Below are 18,971 nucleotides of genomic sequence, written 5' to 3'. Positions count from 1 at the left end.
ACAACAGGAAAAAGCACTCCACCTCTCTTCACTGCTATTATGGCATAACTGTGGGTGCTTGGACTCCACACTCCTCCAATAAAGAATGAAAATAAAGCTCACAACTGACTGGCAATCTGTTTCAGGCATCCTGCAAACAGTGGTGTCAAGCCATAGGCTTCAGTTCGAGAAAGCTCTGAAATATGCTTCATTTTAAGCATAAACCAAACACAGCCCTTAATGCTTTTCTGAGCACTGTAGCCACTGATCATTAACAGAGAAGGAAATGTGCATTTAGAAAAAGTGCCTTTGGCCAGGCCCTGACCTGTGCGTGTGATGTGGCTGAACTGAAATCTGAGTTGAAACTGAAGGTGCTTTTCGACCATGAGTAGATGCTCAGCCTGGCACAGGTGACGCTCAGTGTTGCATAGGTATTCTGTCTTCATTGCAATGCTGTCTGGCAAGAAAAGCAGCCCTTATAATGCTTTTATTGATACTTTTTAAGGCATTACATATTACCGTCAAAAAGGTGATGGGGTGTTGGAAGTAACTTTGCCTAATATGATTGATATTGGCAATGATAGAAATAGTGAGATCTCAGGACTTCTCAGTCCTGGGCAAGTACTCTACCCAGTAAAATCTTCTGCCTTCAGGGACAGAAATGGACACAGCTTCAGGCAAGATGATGTGGGAAGAACAACAAAGACCCCTGTGGCTAGTGCTTATCTGTAAATCGAACTCTTGGTGTCAATACTGATGAGTCAGTCATGCTATTTGCTGCAAAGAGAGGCAGCTACATTTGTGATGTTACAGATCAGTTCGTCACAGAGCCATCATTTGGTGGCAATTTCTCATCATCACTCTAGACGTGTGTCATTCATTTTACTGAATGACATTGGAAACTCATTCCTGCAACAAAACCAGTGCAGTTCTGCAGCAAGGAACCATAAGAAAAGATGATTTGGAGTGCGTGTGGTGGGGTATTTTAATTGCTTTTTCAAAATATCTTGGTGTAAGATGTGACAAATAACAACAAGAAAAAAAAGACACATATTTTATTGTTTATAGCTTTCATAAATTTTTAAGGAATGAGTCAAAGAAATTGCTGAAAAGAACCAGTAGCAGAGGCTATATGATGAGCAGATCTAAGAGCCATTTTAATATTTGATGAGACCAAAAGCTTCTCATCACTAACAATCTTTTAATGGCACTTGCCCTTTGTCTGGCTGTATGTTACTGCATGTTTCTAAAGGACTAACATTTCTGACTTTCTAATGAAATACCTCTCAAGATGGGGGTAAAAGTCATGGTTTGGAGCTGTTTGGTTGCCATGTCAGTTTAGGTTATGATAAGTTGCAAAATGGAAGCTCTGGCTGCATCGCAGCATGTTCATGTGTTACTTCAAACTCCCCACATCATTGAGTGACTTCTCGGTCAAAGATGACTGAAAATACTGATGCACAGAGACTTACAGCCAGTCTGCCTGCCAGAAGAGTAAACTGCAACACAGAGATGAGTGGGACAAATTGATCAAAGCACTTAAAAATGTGTATCCATTCTTTGTCAATGGAGTGCTCTCATGTATGTTTTTAAGTTGGCTGGAAAGCCACAGGAACTGGGTCCCGTTTTCAATGTCTCTGAAACCTGTGCACAGAAACCTGCATTGAGTCAGAAGCAAACCCACAGTGTAGCCAGGGACTGAAGCTGGGAGCCCTGCCTTTCATTTGGCATCCTGACAAAAAATACTCCTCCATTACTTGCATGACATTTCATGTAAGGGGAGAAGAAGAAAAGCCTAGTAATAGACCAAGTCTATGAAAGTTTTAGCATGACACCGTTTTGATGGAGCCAGTAGCAAGCATTGACTTGTGGTGATGCATGGAACACGGCTGACCTCTCACAGATGTAGCTGTGTTTTTGATATGCTGCGCTAATGCTGAATTACTGATAAATAGCTGGAAATTGATATTCTGCACGATTCAGAAATAATTTGAACCGTGACTGAGCTTCTGTTGGATTTTCCTTCCATTTGCTGTTTCAGCAAGAGAACAAGGGCAGTGTTATTTGAATGTAAAGTCCCACAAGGAGAAATGATATTTTGAATTGACAGTGCAAATGTGGTTTCATAACTAAATACACTTTCAGACAGGAAAATGAGAGTTAATAAAAAGTTAGATATCCTTAAAAAAGCTTTCTTTTTTTTTTTTTTTTTTTTAACTTCCTTGGAAATATTCAAAGCTGTCTTAATGTAAAAGTAATCAGAATATCATAGAATCACAGAATAGTTTGGGTTGGAAGGGACCTTAAAGATCATTTAGTTCCAACCCCCCTGCCATGGGCAGGGACACCTTCCACTAGCCCAGGTTGCTCAAAGCCCCATCCAGCCTGGCCTTGAATGCTTCCAGGGATAGGGCATCCACAGCTTCTCCAGACAACCTCTTCCTGTGTCTCACCACCCTCACAGTAAGGAATTTCTTCCTGATATCTGATCTAAATCTACCCCCTTTCAGTTTAAAACTATTACCCTTTGTCCTATCACTGCATACCCTTGTAAAAAGTCCCGCTCCAGCTTTCTTGCAGCCTCCCTTTAGGTACTGGCGGGCTCCAATAAGGTCTCCACTGAGTTTTCTTTTCTCTAGGCTGAACAAACCCAGCTGTCTCAGGCTGTCTTTGTTTGAGGGTTGCTCCAGCCCTCTGATCATCTTTGTGGCCCTTCTCTGGACTCACTCCAAGAGGCCCATGTCCTTCATATGTTGGGGGCCCCAGAGCTGAACACAGCACTCCAGGTGGAGTCTCACCAGAGCAGAGCAGAGGGGGAGAATCACCTCCCTCGACCTGCTGGCCACGCTTCTTTTGAAGCAGCCCAGGATACAGTTGGCTTTCTGGGCTGCAAGTGCACATTGTTGGGCCATGTTGAGCTTTTCACCCACCAGCACCCCCAGGTCCTTCTCCTCAGGGCTGCTCCCAATCCATTCTCTACCCAGCCTGTATTGGTACTGCGGATTGCCCTGACCAAGGTGCAGGACCTTGCACTTGGCTTTGTTGAACTTCATGACGTTAGCTCAGGCTCACCTCTCAAGCTTCTCAAGGTCCCTCTGCATGGCATCCCTTCCCTCCAGTGTGTCAACCACACCATACAGCTTGGTGTCATGGGCAAATTTGCTGAGGGTGCACCCGATCCCACTCCCCATGTCACTGACAAAGATGTTAAACAGCATTGGTCCCAGTAGAGATCCCTGTGGAACACCACTCTTCACCAGTCTCCTCTAAGACATTGAGGTGTTGACCACAACTCTTTGAGTGCAACCATCCAGCTAATTCCTTATCCACCAACTGGTCCACCCATCAAATCCATGTCTCTCCTCCAGTTTAAAGACAAGGATGTTGTGCAGGACAATGTCAAAAGCTTTGCAGAATTCCAGGTAGATGACATCGGTCGCTCTTCCCTGATCTGTCAATGCTGTAACCCCATCAGAGAAGGCCACCAAATTTGTCAGGCATGACTTGCCCTTAGTGAAGTCCCATTGGCTGTCACCAATCATGTCTTTATTTTCCATGTGCCTTTGCATAGTTCCCAGGATGATCTGCTCCATGATCTTGCCAGGCACCGAGATGAGACTGACCAGTCTGTAGTTCCCTGGGCCTTCCTTATTTCCCTTTTTAAAAAAGGGGGTTACATTTCCTCTTTTCTAGTCTGTGGGAACTTCACTGGACTGCCATGACTTCTCAAACATGATGGACAGTGGCTTAGCCACTTCATCCACCAGTTCCCTCAGGACCCGCATCTCCTCAGGTCCCATGGACTAGTGCACCTTCAGGTTCCTTAGTCTCAAACCTGATCTTCTCCTACAGCAGGCAGTCCTTCCTTTTCCCAGTCCCTGCCTTTTCTTTCTGTGACTTGGATGGTGTGGCTGGAGCACCTGCTGGTGAAGACAGAGGTGAAAAAGTCATTGAGTACCTCAGCCTTCTCCTTGTCCCTGGTAACCAGGTCTGCTGTTTCCTTCTGGAGAGGGCCAACATTTTCCCTAGTCTTCCTTGTAGCACTGGCATACCTATAAAAGCTTTTTTCATTCTCCTTGATGTCCCTGGCCAGATTTAATTCTGTCAAGGCTTTAGCTTTCCTAACCTGATCCTGTCTGCTTGGACAGTTTCTCTATATTCCTCCCAGGCTACCTGTCCTTACTTCCACCTCATGTAAGGCTTCCTTCTTGTGTTTTATTTTGTCCAGGAGCTCCTTGTTTATCCATGCAGGCCTCCTGGTGTTTGTGACCACCTTCATCTTTGCTGAGGTGCATCGCTGTTGTGCTTGGAAGAGGTGATCCTTGAATATCAACCAGCTTTCTTGCATGCCTCTTCCCTCCCAGGCTCTATCCCATGGTACTCTACCAAACAGATCCCTGAAGAGGCCAAACTCCTGAAGTTCAGGTTAGTGATCTTGCTGCATGCCCTCCTTGCTGCCCTAAGGATCTGAATGCCACCATTTCATGGTCAGTCCAGCCAAGGCTGCCCTTAGGCTTCACTTTCCACACCAGCCTCTCTTTGTTGGTGACAACAAGGTCCAGCACGACAATTCTCCTTGTTGGCTCCTCTAGAAGTTGGAGAAGTAAGTTACCATCAACACATTCCAAGAACCTTCTGGATTGCCTAGGCCCTGGTGTGTTGTCCCTCCAATAGATGTCAGGTTGGTTGAAGTCCCCCATGAGGACCAGGGCTTGTGAAGTTGAGGAGGGTCCTATGTGTCTATAGAGGGCTTCATCCACTCACTCTTTCTGGTTAGGTGGCCTGTAGCAGACCCTCACTATAATGTCACATGTCCCTGCCCTCCCTTTAATCCACCCATAAATTCTTGGTCAGCTCCTCATCATCCCCAGATGGAGCTCCATGCACTCCAGCTGGTTGCTGACATAGAGAGTGATACCCCCTCCTCTTTTCCCCTGCCTGTCCTTCCCAAAGAGCTTGTGTCCTTCCATCCCAAGACTCCAGTGATAAGAGTCATCCCACCATGTCTCTGTGATGCCAGTAAGACCATTCCCCTGCAGGTGTGTGCACATCTCTAACTCCTGGTTATTCCCCAAGCTACATGTGTTTGCACAGAGGCATTTAAGTTGGGCCCCCAATGAACCTGTCTCAACTGCCTGGAGTGCCTGGAATCCCCTTGTGCTGCTCTTCAGGTGCTCTGCTGCTGCCCTGTGATCCCTCTCCGGGCTCTGGGCATCTGATGCTGGCACTGGTACCAAACTGGCTGGAGTGGGATGGACTGAGGTTTCCCTCCCACAGCACCTCTAGTTTAAAGCCCTCTTCACCAGCTTGGCAAGTGACCAAAGGTGCTTTTCCCCTTCTCTGTCAGGTGGACCCCATCACCCCCAGCAGACCAGGGTTCTCAGAGAGAGTCCCATGGTGTAAGTAGCCAAACCCCTGGCTGTGGCACCAGTCCCGCAATCAGCTGTTGATTTGCCAGGTTTGGCTGCTCCTTTCAAGCACCTTCCATTTGACTGGGAGCACTGAGGAAAAACAACCTGTGCTCCGGAGTCTCTTACTCCCACTCCCAGAGCTCTGTAATCATTTTTGGTGCGCCTTAGACTGCTCCTGGCTGTATCATTGGTGCCCACACGAAACAACAACAGTGGATAATAGTCAGTGAGCTGTATGAGGCTTGGTGGTCTCTTGGTGAGATCCCTGATACAAGCCCCTGGTAAGCAGTACACCTCTCTAGAGAGTGCATGTAGTTGGTTTGCATGGCAAGGTTTTGGTAGCTAGAGTGGCTTCTGTGAGAACCTGCTAGAAGCTTCTCCTATGTTCAATAGAGCCAGTGCCAGCCAGCTCCAAGAGGGACCTGCCACTTGGCCAAGGCCAAGTCCATCAGTGATGGTGGTAGCACCTCTGGAATAATGTATTTAAGAAGGGGGGCAGAGGGTAGGAGGAGCACCTGTGAAACCAATTGCAGCAGAAGAGAGTGAGACTGTGTGACAGCAACAACTGTGCAGACACCAATGTCATTGAAGAAGGGGCAGGAGGTGCTCCAGGCACCAGAGCAGAGTTTCCCCAGCAGCCAGTGGTGAAGCCCACGGTGAGGCAGGCTGTGCTCCTGCAGCCCATGGAGGTTAATGGTGGAGCAGATACCCACCTGCAGCCCATGGAGGGCCCCATGCTGGTGCAAGTGGATGCCCAAAGGAGGTTGTGACCCATGGGAAGCTTGTGCTGATGCAGGTTTGCTGGCGGGACTTACAAACCCACAGAGAGAAGAGCTCACATTGAAGCAGGATTGCTGGCAGAACTTGTGACCCCACAGGGGACCCAGACTTGAGCAGCCTGTGCCTGAAGGGCTGCACCCCGTGGAAGGCACACATGCGGGAGCAGTCTGTGAAGGACTGCAGCCTGTGGGAAGGACTCATGTTGGAGAAGTTAGTTAATGGAGAGCTGTCTCCTGGGGACCCCATGCTGGAGCAGCAGAAGCATGTGAGGAGGAAGGAGTTGCAGAGACAGAATGTGATGAACTGACCATAACCCCCATTCCCCATCCCCCTGCGTGGCTCAGGGGGAGGAGGTAAAGAATTTGAGAGTGATGATGAGCCTGGGAAGAAGGGAGTGGTAGCGGGAAGTTGTTAAAAGATTTGGGTTTATTTCTCATTATCCTGCTCTGATCTGAATGGTAATAAATTAAACTAATTCCCCCAAGTCAAGTCTGTTTTGCCCATGACAGTAATTGGTGAGTTATGTCTCCCTGGCCTTATCTCAGCCCATGAGCTTTTAATTATATTTTCTCTCCCCTGACCACTTGAGGAGGGAAGTTACAGAGTGGCTTTGGTGGGCAGCTGGCATCCAGCCAAGGTCAAACTACACAGTGCATCAGGTCAGCAGGTGGAAGCCTCCATACCGCTGAGAAGAGAGTTGCCTACTACTATCAGCCCTTGCTTTTTCTTAGTTGTGCTGGTTGTTACACAACAGGCAGGTCAGGCTGCCTTGCTCAGCTTCAGCACCCTTCCTATGTGACAGGTCTCTTGTTTTCAGTTGGCCGAGCAGCAAAGTACTTCTGCAAGGGCACCTCAGGCTCTGGGGGAAGTCTCTTCCTCCTGTAGGTCCTTGATGTTACAGTCTTCCATTCTTCTGCATTATCGGCCCCGTCCCTTCTGTGTGTGGCCATGGGGGAGTTTTTCACTGCCTGGCTGTGGGCTGTGAGTCCGCTGCAGACTGCACTTGGGACCAGCTGTCAACTCCTTCTCAGCCTCCCTGATGTTACGCAGCCTTCTTGCCACCTCCTGCAGCTCAGCCACCTGCTGCAGGAGGTCCTCCATCTGGGCACGGTTTTGCAGGCAGGTCTGCTGCCTGTCCCTGCCCCAGGAGAAAGGTGTGGGCACGTCCTGCAGCCCGAGGCCTGCACTGGAGCCTCTGCCTTCAGCAGCTCTGTCTGGGTGGAGGCATCAGCCACCACTGGGGTAGATGGTGCAGACCCTGCAGCCAGAGCTGCAGCCTTGGGTCTGAGACGAGCGCCCACCATTCTGCTGTGAGAGTCGGGTAGGATGAGTGCCCCTGATCTGTGCAGTAGACACAGAGCAGTGCCCGCTGCTGCGTTATATGTACATCAGGTCTCTCACTCGGCCAGTGGAATGCCCCTCCTTGGCAGCAGTGCCCCCCGTGCTGCTGCCACACCATGCCCTGTTTGTCGGCTCTGGTCACAGCACTCCAGCTCGAGGGCGCTCCCTCGGGCTGCCCTTTGTGGCTGGGGGGTATAGCTATATCACAGTATCTCAGCAGTTACGCTATTTTAAAAGTACTTGAGAGTATTTCTTTATTGATGTTATCCAGTCAGAAGGGGATGTATCAGGAACAAAAAATTGTTTAGAAACTGGAAATAAGAGATATATTTTTTTAATTTAAAGTAATGCTAGGAAACCTATTTTTGAGGAAGTATAGCATTTTGGGGAAAACAAAAAATGTTCCAAGGGACTTTCAGAAAGGCATTCCTTTAGTGAAAGACCCCATTCAACGTAAGTTGATTTGGGATAGGGGTCCATATCTTACAAGTTCTTTATTATCAAAAGAATATTATGAAAAGGCTGAATTATTTTTTAAAGCTGTGTAGGACTGGGTGGTTAATGTGGAACAAAATAATTTGATGCATTAACTTTGGAAATTATCAGCAGAAAAGGCCATTGCTTTAATTCACTCAAAATTAGCATACAGATCCTGGTCATACTGTGTCATGCAGCCAGACCACTGTGTCTTCTTGGATTTCAGTTGATGTCGCTGAATTTCTAGGAGAGTCATCAATGCAGATTTCATTTAATGAATCTTTTTTAGTTTACTGAGTGTTAAAATGAAGAGTAAAACTGGGCTAATTTAAAGTGGGTTGGTAGGCTAAATTAATTAATAATTTTATAGACCTTTCTATTCCATGGGTGTGCCAAGTAAATGTTAAAGATGAGTTTGCACTTCAGAAATAATGTATTTAGAGATTCTTTTGAGAAACCTATCATGTTAGTGACTGTTGTTGCAGGGAGAGAAGTTTGGACCATGGATCCCTAGTTCTTAAGAGCTCCTCAGGGTCAATGGTATCAGGTGGGAAAAAAAGGAGCTATGGATTCTCCTTGTTTAATGCCTTGATACTCTTCCTTGTGAGGGTCTGGACAAATTATTTCTGACTCATTTGTTTTTTTTCAGGTTGGGGGTCACACCATGCTGCCCATTCGTTGGATGCCTCCAGAGAGTATCATGTACAGGAAGTTCACCACAGAAAGCGATGTCTGGAGCCTGGGGGTTGTGTTATGGGAAATCTTTACCTACGGCAAACAGCCATGGTATCAGCTCTCAAACAATGAGGTGTGTGTAATACATTCTCAAACTGCTTTGGGAAGGCTGGCACATTAACTCTTGGTGTATCTTCTCTGGACAGCCACAAATTTATTTAGTAAAGGCAACCCCACCCACCCCCAACCCACCCCCGATAGCAGGTATTCATGGTATTGTCATGAACTTTGTGGTTGAATTTCTTCCTTTTCACCATTTTCTCCGCAGTGTGGATGGAGTTGTCCAAGCAGAACTATACCAGTTGGTATTTAGCTTTTTGCTTTGTATAGGATAGTCTGCTCTGGGTATTGGGAAAGACCATGGGGCAATGAGAGGAGCCTAGCTGTCTCCTGAACAGGCGATTTCATTTCCATATCATACATGTCATTGTTGCAAAGTGGTTGTCCAAAACCATTATTGAGCAGATTGAAGTAATCTGGAGATGTCTTGATTTCCAGGCAGTCACAAGTAACCCTTTCCAGAGACTAGCCACAGTGATACTCATAAGTTTAAGGAGGGAAGGAGGGAGAGGCACTGACAGTCTGTGTGAGCAGGGTGAAAACTTGGCCTGCCTCCGAGGTGAGGTGAGATTGATAGGTGGTTAGAAGGAGGAGGTTTAGGATTACTTCCTGGCTACCATTCTCTCATGAGTGGAAGGGGCAGCATGTGTGAACATAACATCAGTAAACCTCTTGCTCCTTGACAACTTACATTACAGTGATTTTTCCAGATCGCATTTGGCTGCTCGTGTGTCTGCCTAGAAATGCAGCCCTTGGCAGAGCTGGCTGGGTGACTGCCACCAGTGAGGCTGCAGTGGCAATTAGCAGTTAACCCTTCCATAGATGACCCCCACGTCATTGATACAGCTGTGCTGATCCTTTCCTTGTGATTTCTCCTAGGTGATTGAGTGCATCACTCAGGGCCGAGTCCTGCAGCGACCTCGCACATGCCCGAAGGAAGTGTATGACTTGATGCTGGGCTGTTGGCAACGGGAACCTCACATGAGGCTCAACATCAAAGAAATCCATTCCCTTCTCCAGAACTTGGCCAAGGCATCTCCAGTCTACTTGGATATTTTAGGCTAAAGTCTCCTAGCATTTCTTCTTGTGGGCTGTGGGGATGAATGTGTTCAACGGCCGCTGAACTCCATTAAAATGTGTTCTTAACTTTGACAGTATTAATGACAAAGTTGCGGAGAAGCTTTCAAAGGGCAAGCAATGTGCACTTCTCCATCTGTAGACACAGTATTGACTTTTTAGACATTACTGAGATGTATCTGCTTTCTCTCTCTCACTCTATCTCTCTTTCTGTTTCTATTTTTTTTTTTCTTTTCTCCTGTCTTTCTTATCAATTTGGCTTCTGCATTATTGTAACTCTGCATAGACAAAGGCCTTAAATACCCGATCTGTTATATCAGCAGACTCTTCAGTTTGCCCACCACAACTAACAATGCCTTGTTGTATTCATGCCTTTGATGTGGATGAAAAAAAGGGAAAAAATATATTTGACTCGAACTTTGTGATTTCTGCTGTACAGCTACTGGGAGTTTCTATGGATTCACCTCAATATTTTTTGCTTCAGCATGTGGGTGGAAAAAGAAGACTGGTGTTCTCTACATGAAGCATGTTCCTTGCGGAGATAAAGCCAGATGGAAAGAAGACAGTGTTGTGTGATACACTATCTGGAGGAACTAGGGGATCAGATGGCATCCAACCCCACAAAAAAACACTGAAACGATTTGATCGAAGGCAAGAGGGGATTTAGCACTTTCCCTGAAGAGTCTTTCTGAGGACTAAAGGGATTGTTCAAGGAGGTGCTTTGCCAGCACTTTTTATTGCCAGACACAAGTGAAAGGGGAAAAGATGCTGCTTTTACTGCACACAATTACTTTACAACATGATAAACTAAACACATGCCCTGATTTTGTCTTCTGGTAGGATACTGTCATGCCACTGGTATAAAAATGTTCTCCAGCTAGTCTTTTTAATAAAGGCTGAAGCTAGGCTTACTAATGTACGGTATTAATTTCAGGTTCACATGTTGAAATTAAGGATTTTGATAAGATAGGGCAAGCTATAGGTGCTGAGACAGGTGTATCATATACTGTGCTTGTCCAGCAGTATATTCCTTCCTTCCTCAATCCTTTTTTTTTTTTCCTGAACCATGCAAGCAAAACTGTGCATAGTCGATTAATGCCCTTTGTGCAGAAACTATCACTCATCTTGTAGTACACCCTGGTAGGCATAGCGAACTCATAACAATGTAACTTTTATTTCATTAGAAGGGGCTAATGGAGGACATTAGCCATGTTAAAATGCCTTTACAATGTTACAGATACAATAGGCTGATATAACATCAATAATCTAAAGCACGGAGATCACTAGTTATGTTTGAGCCATGGCAGGGGATAGAGATCTCTAGAGAAAACAAATTACTCTGAGGTTATGGCTTACTATTCAGAGTGCAAAGACCCTGAGCTCAGCACCATGTTTGTATTGGTACTAGTGCTGTCATTACCACCATCCACTCTTTCTTAAATGACTCATTTTTGGTTTGATTGGCATTGTATGTGTACAACATTTGCATGGCCACTGTGTTGATGACAGTTGCATGGGCATACCTGTTATTTTTCGAACTGGAAGTTGATGATTTCAAATTTAGAGTTAGGATTATTTTTAATATGAATTCTTACAATGAAAACCTACCTTACCTATTCTATTCCTCAAGACTTTTGCCTCCCTCTGTGAGGGGGCGTTACTGCAAAAAAGTGATCTTTCTTTCTGTTTTCTCTTTTTGTTATTTCTTATTGATATGAGCCAGATCAAAATAATCCTTCATCTTTGTGTTGGGGATATTTTATTTAATAAATTAAGCGTTTTATTTTTGTAAGTGTTCCCATAGCACATTTAACATATAATTTGCTGGCATATATTATTTATTGAGGCACTTTAAGTTTTTCCTTCAGAAGCTTTTAGAGCTAGCTTATAAAGATTCTGAATATTTTCAAAAGAAAACAGTTCACTGGACACTGATGAAGTTTTACCCTTCTCAATGTCATTGAAAAGGCAGCATTACAAATAAACATGACAGTGTAACTATAAAGCCATACTCAGTATTTCTTTAATAAACTAGATGTTATTTCTTAACCGCTACTGAACTGGGAACACACAAAAAGCCAGAGGAAGATTCCTACAAAATAGGCCTTAAGATTTTATCTAGACTGTCTTGGAAGTTCACACAGAAAGCTAGATAAAGACTGAGCATCCAGTGAAACCCATTCTCTTGAGAACCTGAATGTTGTGTTTTAAAGGAATTTGAAATTGATTTTTGAAACAACAGTGGTGGAAAAGAAAGGTGTCAGAGTCCGCTCTTACTGTGCAATGGGAGGAGGCTGCAGGTGATGGAGGGGGGTGCTGAGTTTCTGCCTGCTGTATTCTGTTGTAGTTTCTTATGAGCTGAAGAAAAAGGCATCTGAGATGCTTCTTCTACTGGAAAGCAGGCTCCAGCCTGAAAGCAAACAGGTGGGTTTTGTAAGCACTGAAAGAATGTATACCAAAAAAAAAACCACAAAACCCTGAAAATGCGCTTAGTGGCATCTTCTTTTTGATTTACTAGTGAGACTATTAGAGTCATTTCAGAGAATAAATAGTGTTACAATGCATTGTGCAATAACATAGCAGTATGTTAAACTTCTAAAGGACCAAATGTTCTACAGAGCCACCGGTATGGATAACCTTGACCTATATCATTAATGTTCTTGATAGTGCATAAAATGTGTAATCACAGTAGACAAGCTATAAACTGTAACTATACATAGTTTGTGTTTGTTTATTAAAAGGCGGCTAAGTGTAGCAGAATGATCAGAGAAGAGGAAGAAATATGTTCAAATCACAGTGAAGGGTGAGTATATGTGCATATTCATCATGCTTGCACTGTCAGCTAGGTCGTGTACACTGAGTAAATATGACAATCAGGCTCATTTAAAAAGTTTATGGACTGTGAAGCTATGAACTGATCAGATATATAATATATATTATATATGTGTGTTTGCATATGGCATATATACACACACAGAGCATATACATGTATGCCTATGTTGTATTTTATTTATATATGTGCAGACATGCATGCACATTATGTATGGGCTGTGTGTATATGTATAAATTTACATACACCTACATTATTACAAATTATGATTAGAGTGCTACTAATAAATTGATAAAGTCTGCTGAGTAACCAAAATATTTTTTTCTTTTGATATTTCTTTTTCTATGTTTGTAAGATTCAACTTTTTAACTGGTGTGCAGCAGAGGCAGTGCTAGAATGCCAGAGATACAACAACAAGCACTTTTCTTGCCCCAATGATTGCATAAAAACATTTCTTCCGTTCCCATCTCACTTGTTGATTTCTTACAATGAAATGAACAGACAGGGTTCCAAGCTTGGAAAAGGGTTTGGTTTACTGTCATTCCTGGGTTTGTGCTATTGTTGTTTTATTGTCCTAGAATAACAGTGCAACTCCATTAGCATTTTATACTCGTCTGCAGTAACAAAATAATTCCAAGAATGTGCTGGACTATTCAGACTGCAACACGACTTGTAGGACAACGAGAATGCCAAAATTCAGCAGTAATAATAGCAGCATTCGCCACGCTTTGTCCTTCACTCTCAATAGAGCTGCAGAACCCAGAACTGGCCATGGAGAACAGACACTTACAAAGCAGCAGCAACCCATGATGCATGATGGAGTGTACCCTTCTAAAAGGACTTCATACATTTTGATTTGTAAACCAGTATCTCTATATATTGTCTACAGTTAAATAAGTAACTGCCTTTTTTTGTTTGTTTTTTTCATGCTATTTCTGTAACAATTTCCTTCTTTCCCTTTTCTGTTCTTTACTTTTCTCCTTCTTTCCTTCTTTTCTTTTTTCTTTCCTCCCTTTCCCTCTCTGTACTCTTCCCCACCTTTCTGAGAGATTTTTTTTGTTGTTGTTGTGGTTGATGTAGACTTTTACAAAACACTTTAAAAATGAATTGAATAACCCAATAGAATTGTTAGGTCACTGGATGACTAAGGTATAATGCATATGTGTTAGAACAAGTCTGTGTCTGAGTTGTTGCAGCCTGTAACTGGATTTCAAATACTGCTATAAAATGTGAGGGAAGGGAGTAGGGAGGGGCTGGGGAATAGGCTGGGGCTTCTAATCAGAGATGGAGGTTTTGATAGCACAGGAAGTTGTATTTTCTTGTTGTGAGGGCTGGGATGAACCACTGCTGCTTTGAATCAAAAGGTCCTTTAGAGCCTTAGTTAAAACACCTTTATTTGGGTGGGGTGGGGGGTGTGCTACATTAATCACAAGTATGAAGAAAAAAAATATCTACATGTTGCAGGGAAAACACTGTGAATTTCACAATAACAACCAAGTGACTATTTTGCCATCTTTTAAACATACATCTCAGGAGAAGAAGTGGGAAATGATGGGTGTGTTATTTTTCCGTCTATGCATTCTAGACCAGGTCTGTGGGGGGTTTTTGTTTGCTTGTAGAAGGTTTTGGGTGATGACTGGCTGGTATTTTATAAAAACTGACTCCTTTGGGCAAGGACAATAGAAGCTGCTAGTAGTGAGGCCATTTGATTGGAATATGTGCAAAAACAGAGATGAAATCGAATCTTTTCGGAGGCCTGTATCTCACAGCTTCTATGTACCTTTCTGTAACTTAAAGAAAAGCAGCTAAGAATGTTTTATATAGAAGTAATTTAATTCAACATTGATGTTTAATTGAATCACTAATAGAGAGAGAATAAATTAATTAAATATTTGTCCCAGCCCTGCTTTCCACCTATATTTTACGTATATATATATTTCTAGATATCGCTCTCTTTGTCACTTAAGGTAAAGAGGAAGATATCTACATATAAATATAAATCTTTATATTGTCACCAAAATGTGACCTGGTGTGTAGAACTATCTTTCTCCTTTCTTTTTTGTTTTTCTTTTTTTTTCTAATGTGATGTCTCTGTGGAAATATTTAGTGGTTCTTGTTTTGCAGTTTGTTATAACAAGTCATTGCTTTAGAACTTTCATTGCATCTTGGCTGATTTCAAAGTGATGCCTAGGTATCAGTGTTAAAAGTTTTGTTTGTGAATCATGTGACCAGCTTCTCTCAACATGACATGGAAAGTCTCTTGTATTGCAGTGTATTTAATAAAAATGATGTCTTACAATAAACAATGTCATCCAAAAGAAAGGTAAAATTATTGCTTTAAAAAACATAAAAATTTCATGAAGTATTGTGTGCTAATTTCTTTTGTTTGTATGCCTTTTTAAACTCCTTTCTTTTTGAAAAGGATGAACTTAAGGAACAGTTCAGTATGCTTACAAACATGACATATTTGTACTCTAAAACTCTGAATAAAAAGCAGGTCACTGAGCTCATAGTTGATGAAAGAGAAGACCCGTAGTAAAAGGGCAGAGGGTTTTCCAATCTGAATGTGATGACAGTCTTTTTTTATTCTTTGTTTTCCAAATGAAGATCCTATTTGAATGCTTGTTCATTTGGGAAGCTATCTTAGCAAATACCTGTTTATCTTCTAGCAGAAACAGACCTTCAGATATTTTCTGGCTTTTGCTAAGTGTTCCTCAAATCACAGCCCCATTAAAAATGTAGTTTGTTCTTTTTAACTCATGAATAACTAGAATGAATATATTGTGAACAAATATACCATTAAATCCAAGTCCTTGAAGAACATAATTAAGATTCAGAATGCAGAGTACTTAGGCATCCAAAGGAAGGTTCAGCAACTTGATTAAAGATCCCTCCACAAGCTATTGATCTAAACCAAGCTGTTCAAGGTTTGAGTAAAACAATATGGGAGCCACTTTATGACTGTGTCTGCTTCCTTCTGCCAAGAGACTTCTCTGAGATTAGACAAGCTGGCTACAAGCATTCAAAAGGTCAAAGGAAAACAATCCACCGAGAAGAAGCCTCAGGATGAAGTTTGTCCAAAGCTATGAAAATCCTGGAACCACAATGAAAAGGTTTGTCAGCAGTTCCTGTTCATCCAGTGACTGAAAACTGCCTTACCTGCTTTCATGAATCTGTATGCCTTCCAGACCGGTGGGTTGCATTGCCATCCTGAAATGAAACACCTCACTGCAGACAACTGATTGCAATACAGTCTGGCAGCAGTGAGACCTGCAGAAACTCCGAGCGCCAAGCTCCTGTACCCACTGCCCTGTGGTCCCAGCAGCAGGGGCGTAACAGCCTGCACGCCGTCCCTACCATCCTTTTCCCCAGGGATTTTTAAAGCCAGGAGCACATAGCAGCAGCAGGGACTGGACATTGCCATTTGTCATGGCTGCTTTGTGTCATGAGATATGAAGCCAGATGAGCTAGCAGGGCCCTTGCACACTCTGCATTTTTGCAGCATTGCAACAGGGCATGTTGGTTGTTCCTCTCCTGTGCAGTGCAACACTCCCCCCCCACCCTAAGAGTACAGCTTGAGCTTCCTCTCCCCAGCATCCCTCCCACCTCCCATAGCTTCTTCCCAGCTCATCCCAAACTTCCCTGTGCCCTTGGGCAGGCAGGAGGTGTTGATACGTTGATACCCTTGCTCATCTGTGGTGGAGGGAGCAAGAGTTTTTGTGTATTTCCCTGCCTTGCCCACCTGGGTGCATGCAACCCAGCAGCGTGCACCATGTCACAGAGCAGAGGCCCAACTTAAAAAGTAATGACTGGTGCCATTTTTATTGCCTTCTGTTCACTGCAACTTTCAGGGTAAAGGCTGTGCAGGGGGCTTTCAGAAGACCTGTTAATGAGGCTGATGAGCTTCCTGATGCTCCAAAATGTGTCAGACTTGGTAGCTTGTTTAAGGTCACTGGTTTCTGCCACAAGGTGCACAACCAGCCAAGCACACTCCTATTTGCTGCTCAGTGACAGCCTTGCAGCAGCCAAAGACCTGTCGGCACATCCTGCATGTTCTTTCTGCATAAAACCCACAGAGAGCTGTGAAATACCTAACAGGCCAGGAAGGGATACGCAACACAAGTCCTGTGCCTGCTTCTGGTGAGGCTCAACAAACTTACTCAATTGATTTAATGATGAAGAAGTCTTTGCACTAAATGCTTCATATAACTGGAGTATCAATCATCTTGATCACTGTATTATTTTAAAAGTGATTCACAGTGCTCATTGATTACTCCCGTTAGTGTTTTTAATAGCCATAATAATTTATTTTTAAATCAGTGAGAAAATTTATGTTACAAAGAAGAATGATGGCCCTAGAAAGGATGAAAAAAAAATTGGAAGTCATTAGGACAAGGTCAGGCTTGACTCTACTAAAGCAGCTCACAGGTTATCTTACCAAAGCAGCTTATTAACACTTTTCATAAACCATAGGTTCTGACAGGCAAGACTTCATGCAAGAAAGAAAAATATTTGAAGTAATCACCTGAAGAATCACCCAACTCATTTCTATGCTAAGGGCCCTGTGCTTTGAATGCTTGAGGATAGTTTTATCTGCACAACAAGCATGGAGTTCCTTCAGCAACTCCTGCCTTTTGAGAGTTGAAGATTTTAGGGCTTGGGTCTATTTTTATCAGTGATACAATGAAGAATACTAACAAAAAAGACCATAAGCAGAACAAGAGAGGTGTGGGAAAAACAGTTGCTTTACCTTCTTGAGCTGATAGTCACATCATGCAAAAATATGTACCATCACAAATTTTCACAATCATCACAAATGATTTGAGCTAAAACTCAACCTAGATCAGGGATTAATGACACTCAAAAAAGCTTTTGCTTTTTCTGGTGGCGGTCTGTATTAAATGTTTTGCAAGGAAAGACGAGATGGACAGGAGAAGATCACAGAGTAAGTGAGAAAACCCTTGTTTAAAATGGGATGTAAATATTAGATGTGTAGTGTCTGACCTTGAAGACAAATAAAACAGACACTTGTTAAATTATTTACACATATTTTGAGCACTTCTGATAGAGAAGTTTCTAGGCCTAGTAGTGCTCTGTTATGATACAATGAGTGCTAGTCTTATGGAAGGTCCAGATCTGCACTCTATTATCTTCATTTTTTTTCTTTTTCTTTTTCTTTTTTTTTTTTAAACAGTTCATTTGAATACATAAAAACTATAAAAACTGATAGTGCTGTTCACTGTGTCACAGCACGGGGCAGAGCCAGCTCCAGGTTTAATTAATCTCTTTTTGTCAGCTAGCTCAGTTAGAAATTGTTTGGAATGAAAAAGTAATTTATCGATTAGTGGAGAGTGGGAATATTAACATAGGTAAGTCCCAGGGCAGGCTCCTGCCCAGGGTAAGCCAAGTCCTTCTCTGTAAAGTTGGGGCTGCAACAGGAATGGCAAGGCATTTAGCACCTTCTTGTTCACAGTCTGAAACCAATTTACAACTGGTTTGTGATAGCTGGCCAAAGGGTAAAAAATCTCCTCTCTAGGGCATCTTTTTGTATGCCCTTCTAGCCAGTGCTACCAGCCCTGATCTTGGGTAACATTTAAATTGAAACTTTTTTCTTCCCCAGCAGGCATTATGAGGGCAGGGATTTTTGATTTGGCAGAGGTGATCAACTTCACCCTCAGAGCAGTTTCTTGCTGGTTGGTTTTCACACCTGTAAGTGTACTTTAATATCTGGTGCCCTGATACTACAGAGACAGCAGATACCATGAATATGTGGGAGGGTAGATGAGCAGTATTTATCGTCCATGCAATAGAGAGGAGAGAAAACCTGTAAGTGGGTAGGGAGCCAGCCCAGCCTGCAAAGCTGACAAGAGCTGAACTTGTGGTCTCCAGCCCCTAAGCCAGGGGTCTTCAAACTACAGCCCGCGGGCTGAGTACAGCCCCCCAGGGTCCTCAATCCAGCCCCCGGTATTTACAGACCCCCCCGCCCCCTCCTGCCGGGGGTTGGGGGGGCAACCAAGCAGCCGCAGATGGCTGCCTGCCGGCCCCCTGGTTAAACAGTTTGAGGACCCCTGCCCTAAGCAGTGCCGAGAGGCCCATGGTATCTAATGAGGAGCAACGCGGGAAAGTCTTCTCAGCATGCTCATGTCTCACCCCCCCCAGAAACAAATGTTTCCCCTCTCATCTCATAGCCCACAGTATGTGAGGGACAGACCAGCTGCAAAATGGGTGTCCCCACAGGGGAGAGCTCAGCCTTGACCCTCAGGCTGAGGCTTTTGGGGAGA

The 18,971-nt window shown here is 43.7% G+C and overlaps 1 protein-coding gene across 2 annotated transcripts in view; it reads left to right on the top strand.

The window, feature by feature from the left end:
• Window positions 1-12,996, top strand: part of NTRK2 (neurotrophic receptor tyrosine kinase 2) — a 210,982-nt gene extending 197,986 nt beyond the window's left edge. For both annotated transcript variants that reach the window (XM_055791270.1, XM_055791269.1), the window contains 2 exons: window positions 8,638-8,796; window positions 9,663-12,996. In XM_055791270.1, coding sequence (XP_055647245.1) covers window positions 8,638-8,796; window positions 9,663-9,848 — 345 coding nt within the window. In that variant the 3' untranslated portion in view covers window positions 9,849-12,996. The remainder of the gene's footprint in view (window positions 1-8,637; window positions 8,797-9,662) is intronic.
• Window positions 12,997-18,971: the final 5,975 nt, after the last annotated feature.

Source organism: Falco peregrinus, chromosome Z (genome assembly GCF_023634155.1).
Source record: "Falco peregrinus isolate bFalPer1 chromosome Z, bFalPer1.pri, whole genome shotgun sequence".
In the NCBI taxonomy this organism is placed as follows: Eukaryota; Metazoa; Chordata; class Aves; order Falconiformes; family Falconidae; genus Falco; species Falco peregrinus.
The sequence above is the reverse complement of the archived record's forward strand: the minus strand, read 5'-3'. Positions and strand labels throughout refer to the sequence as shown.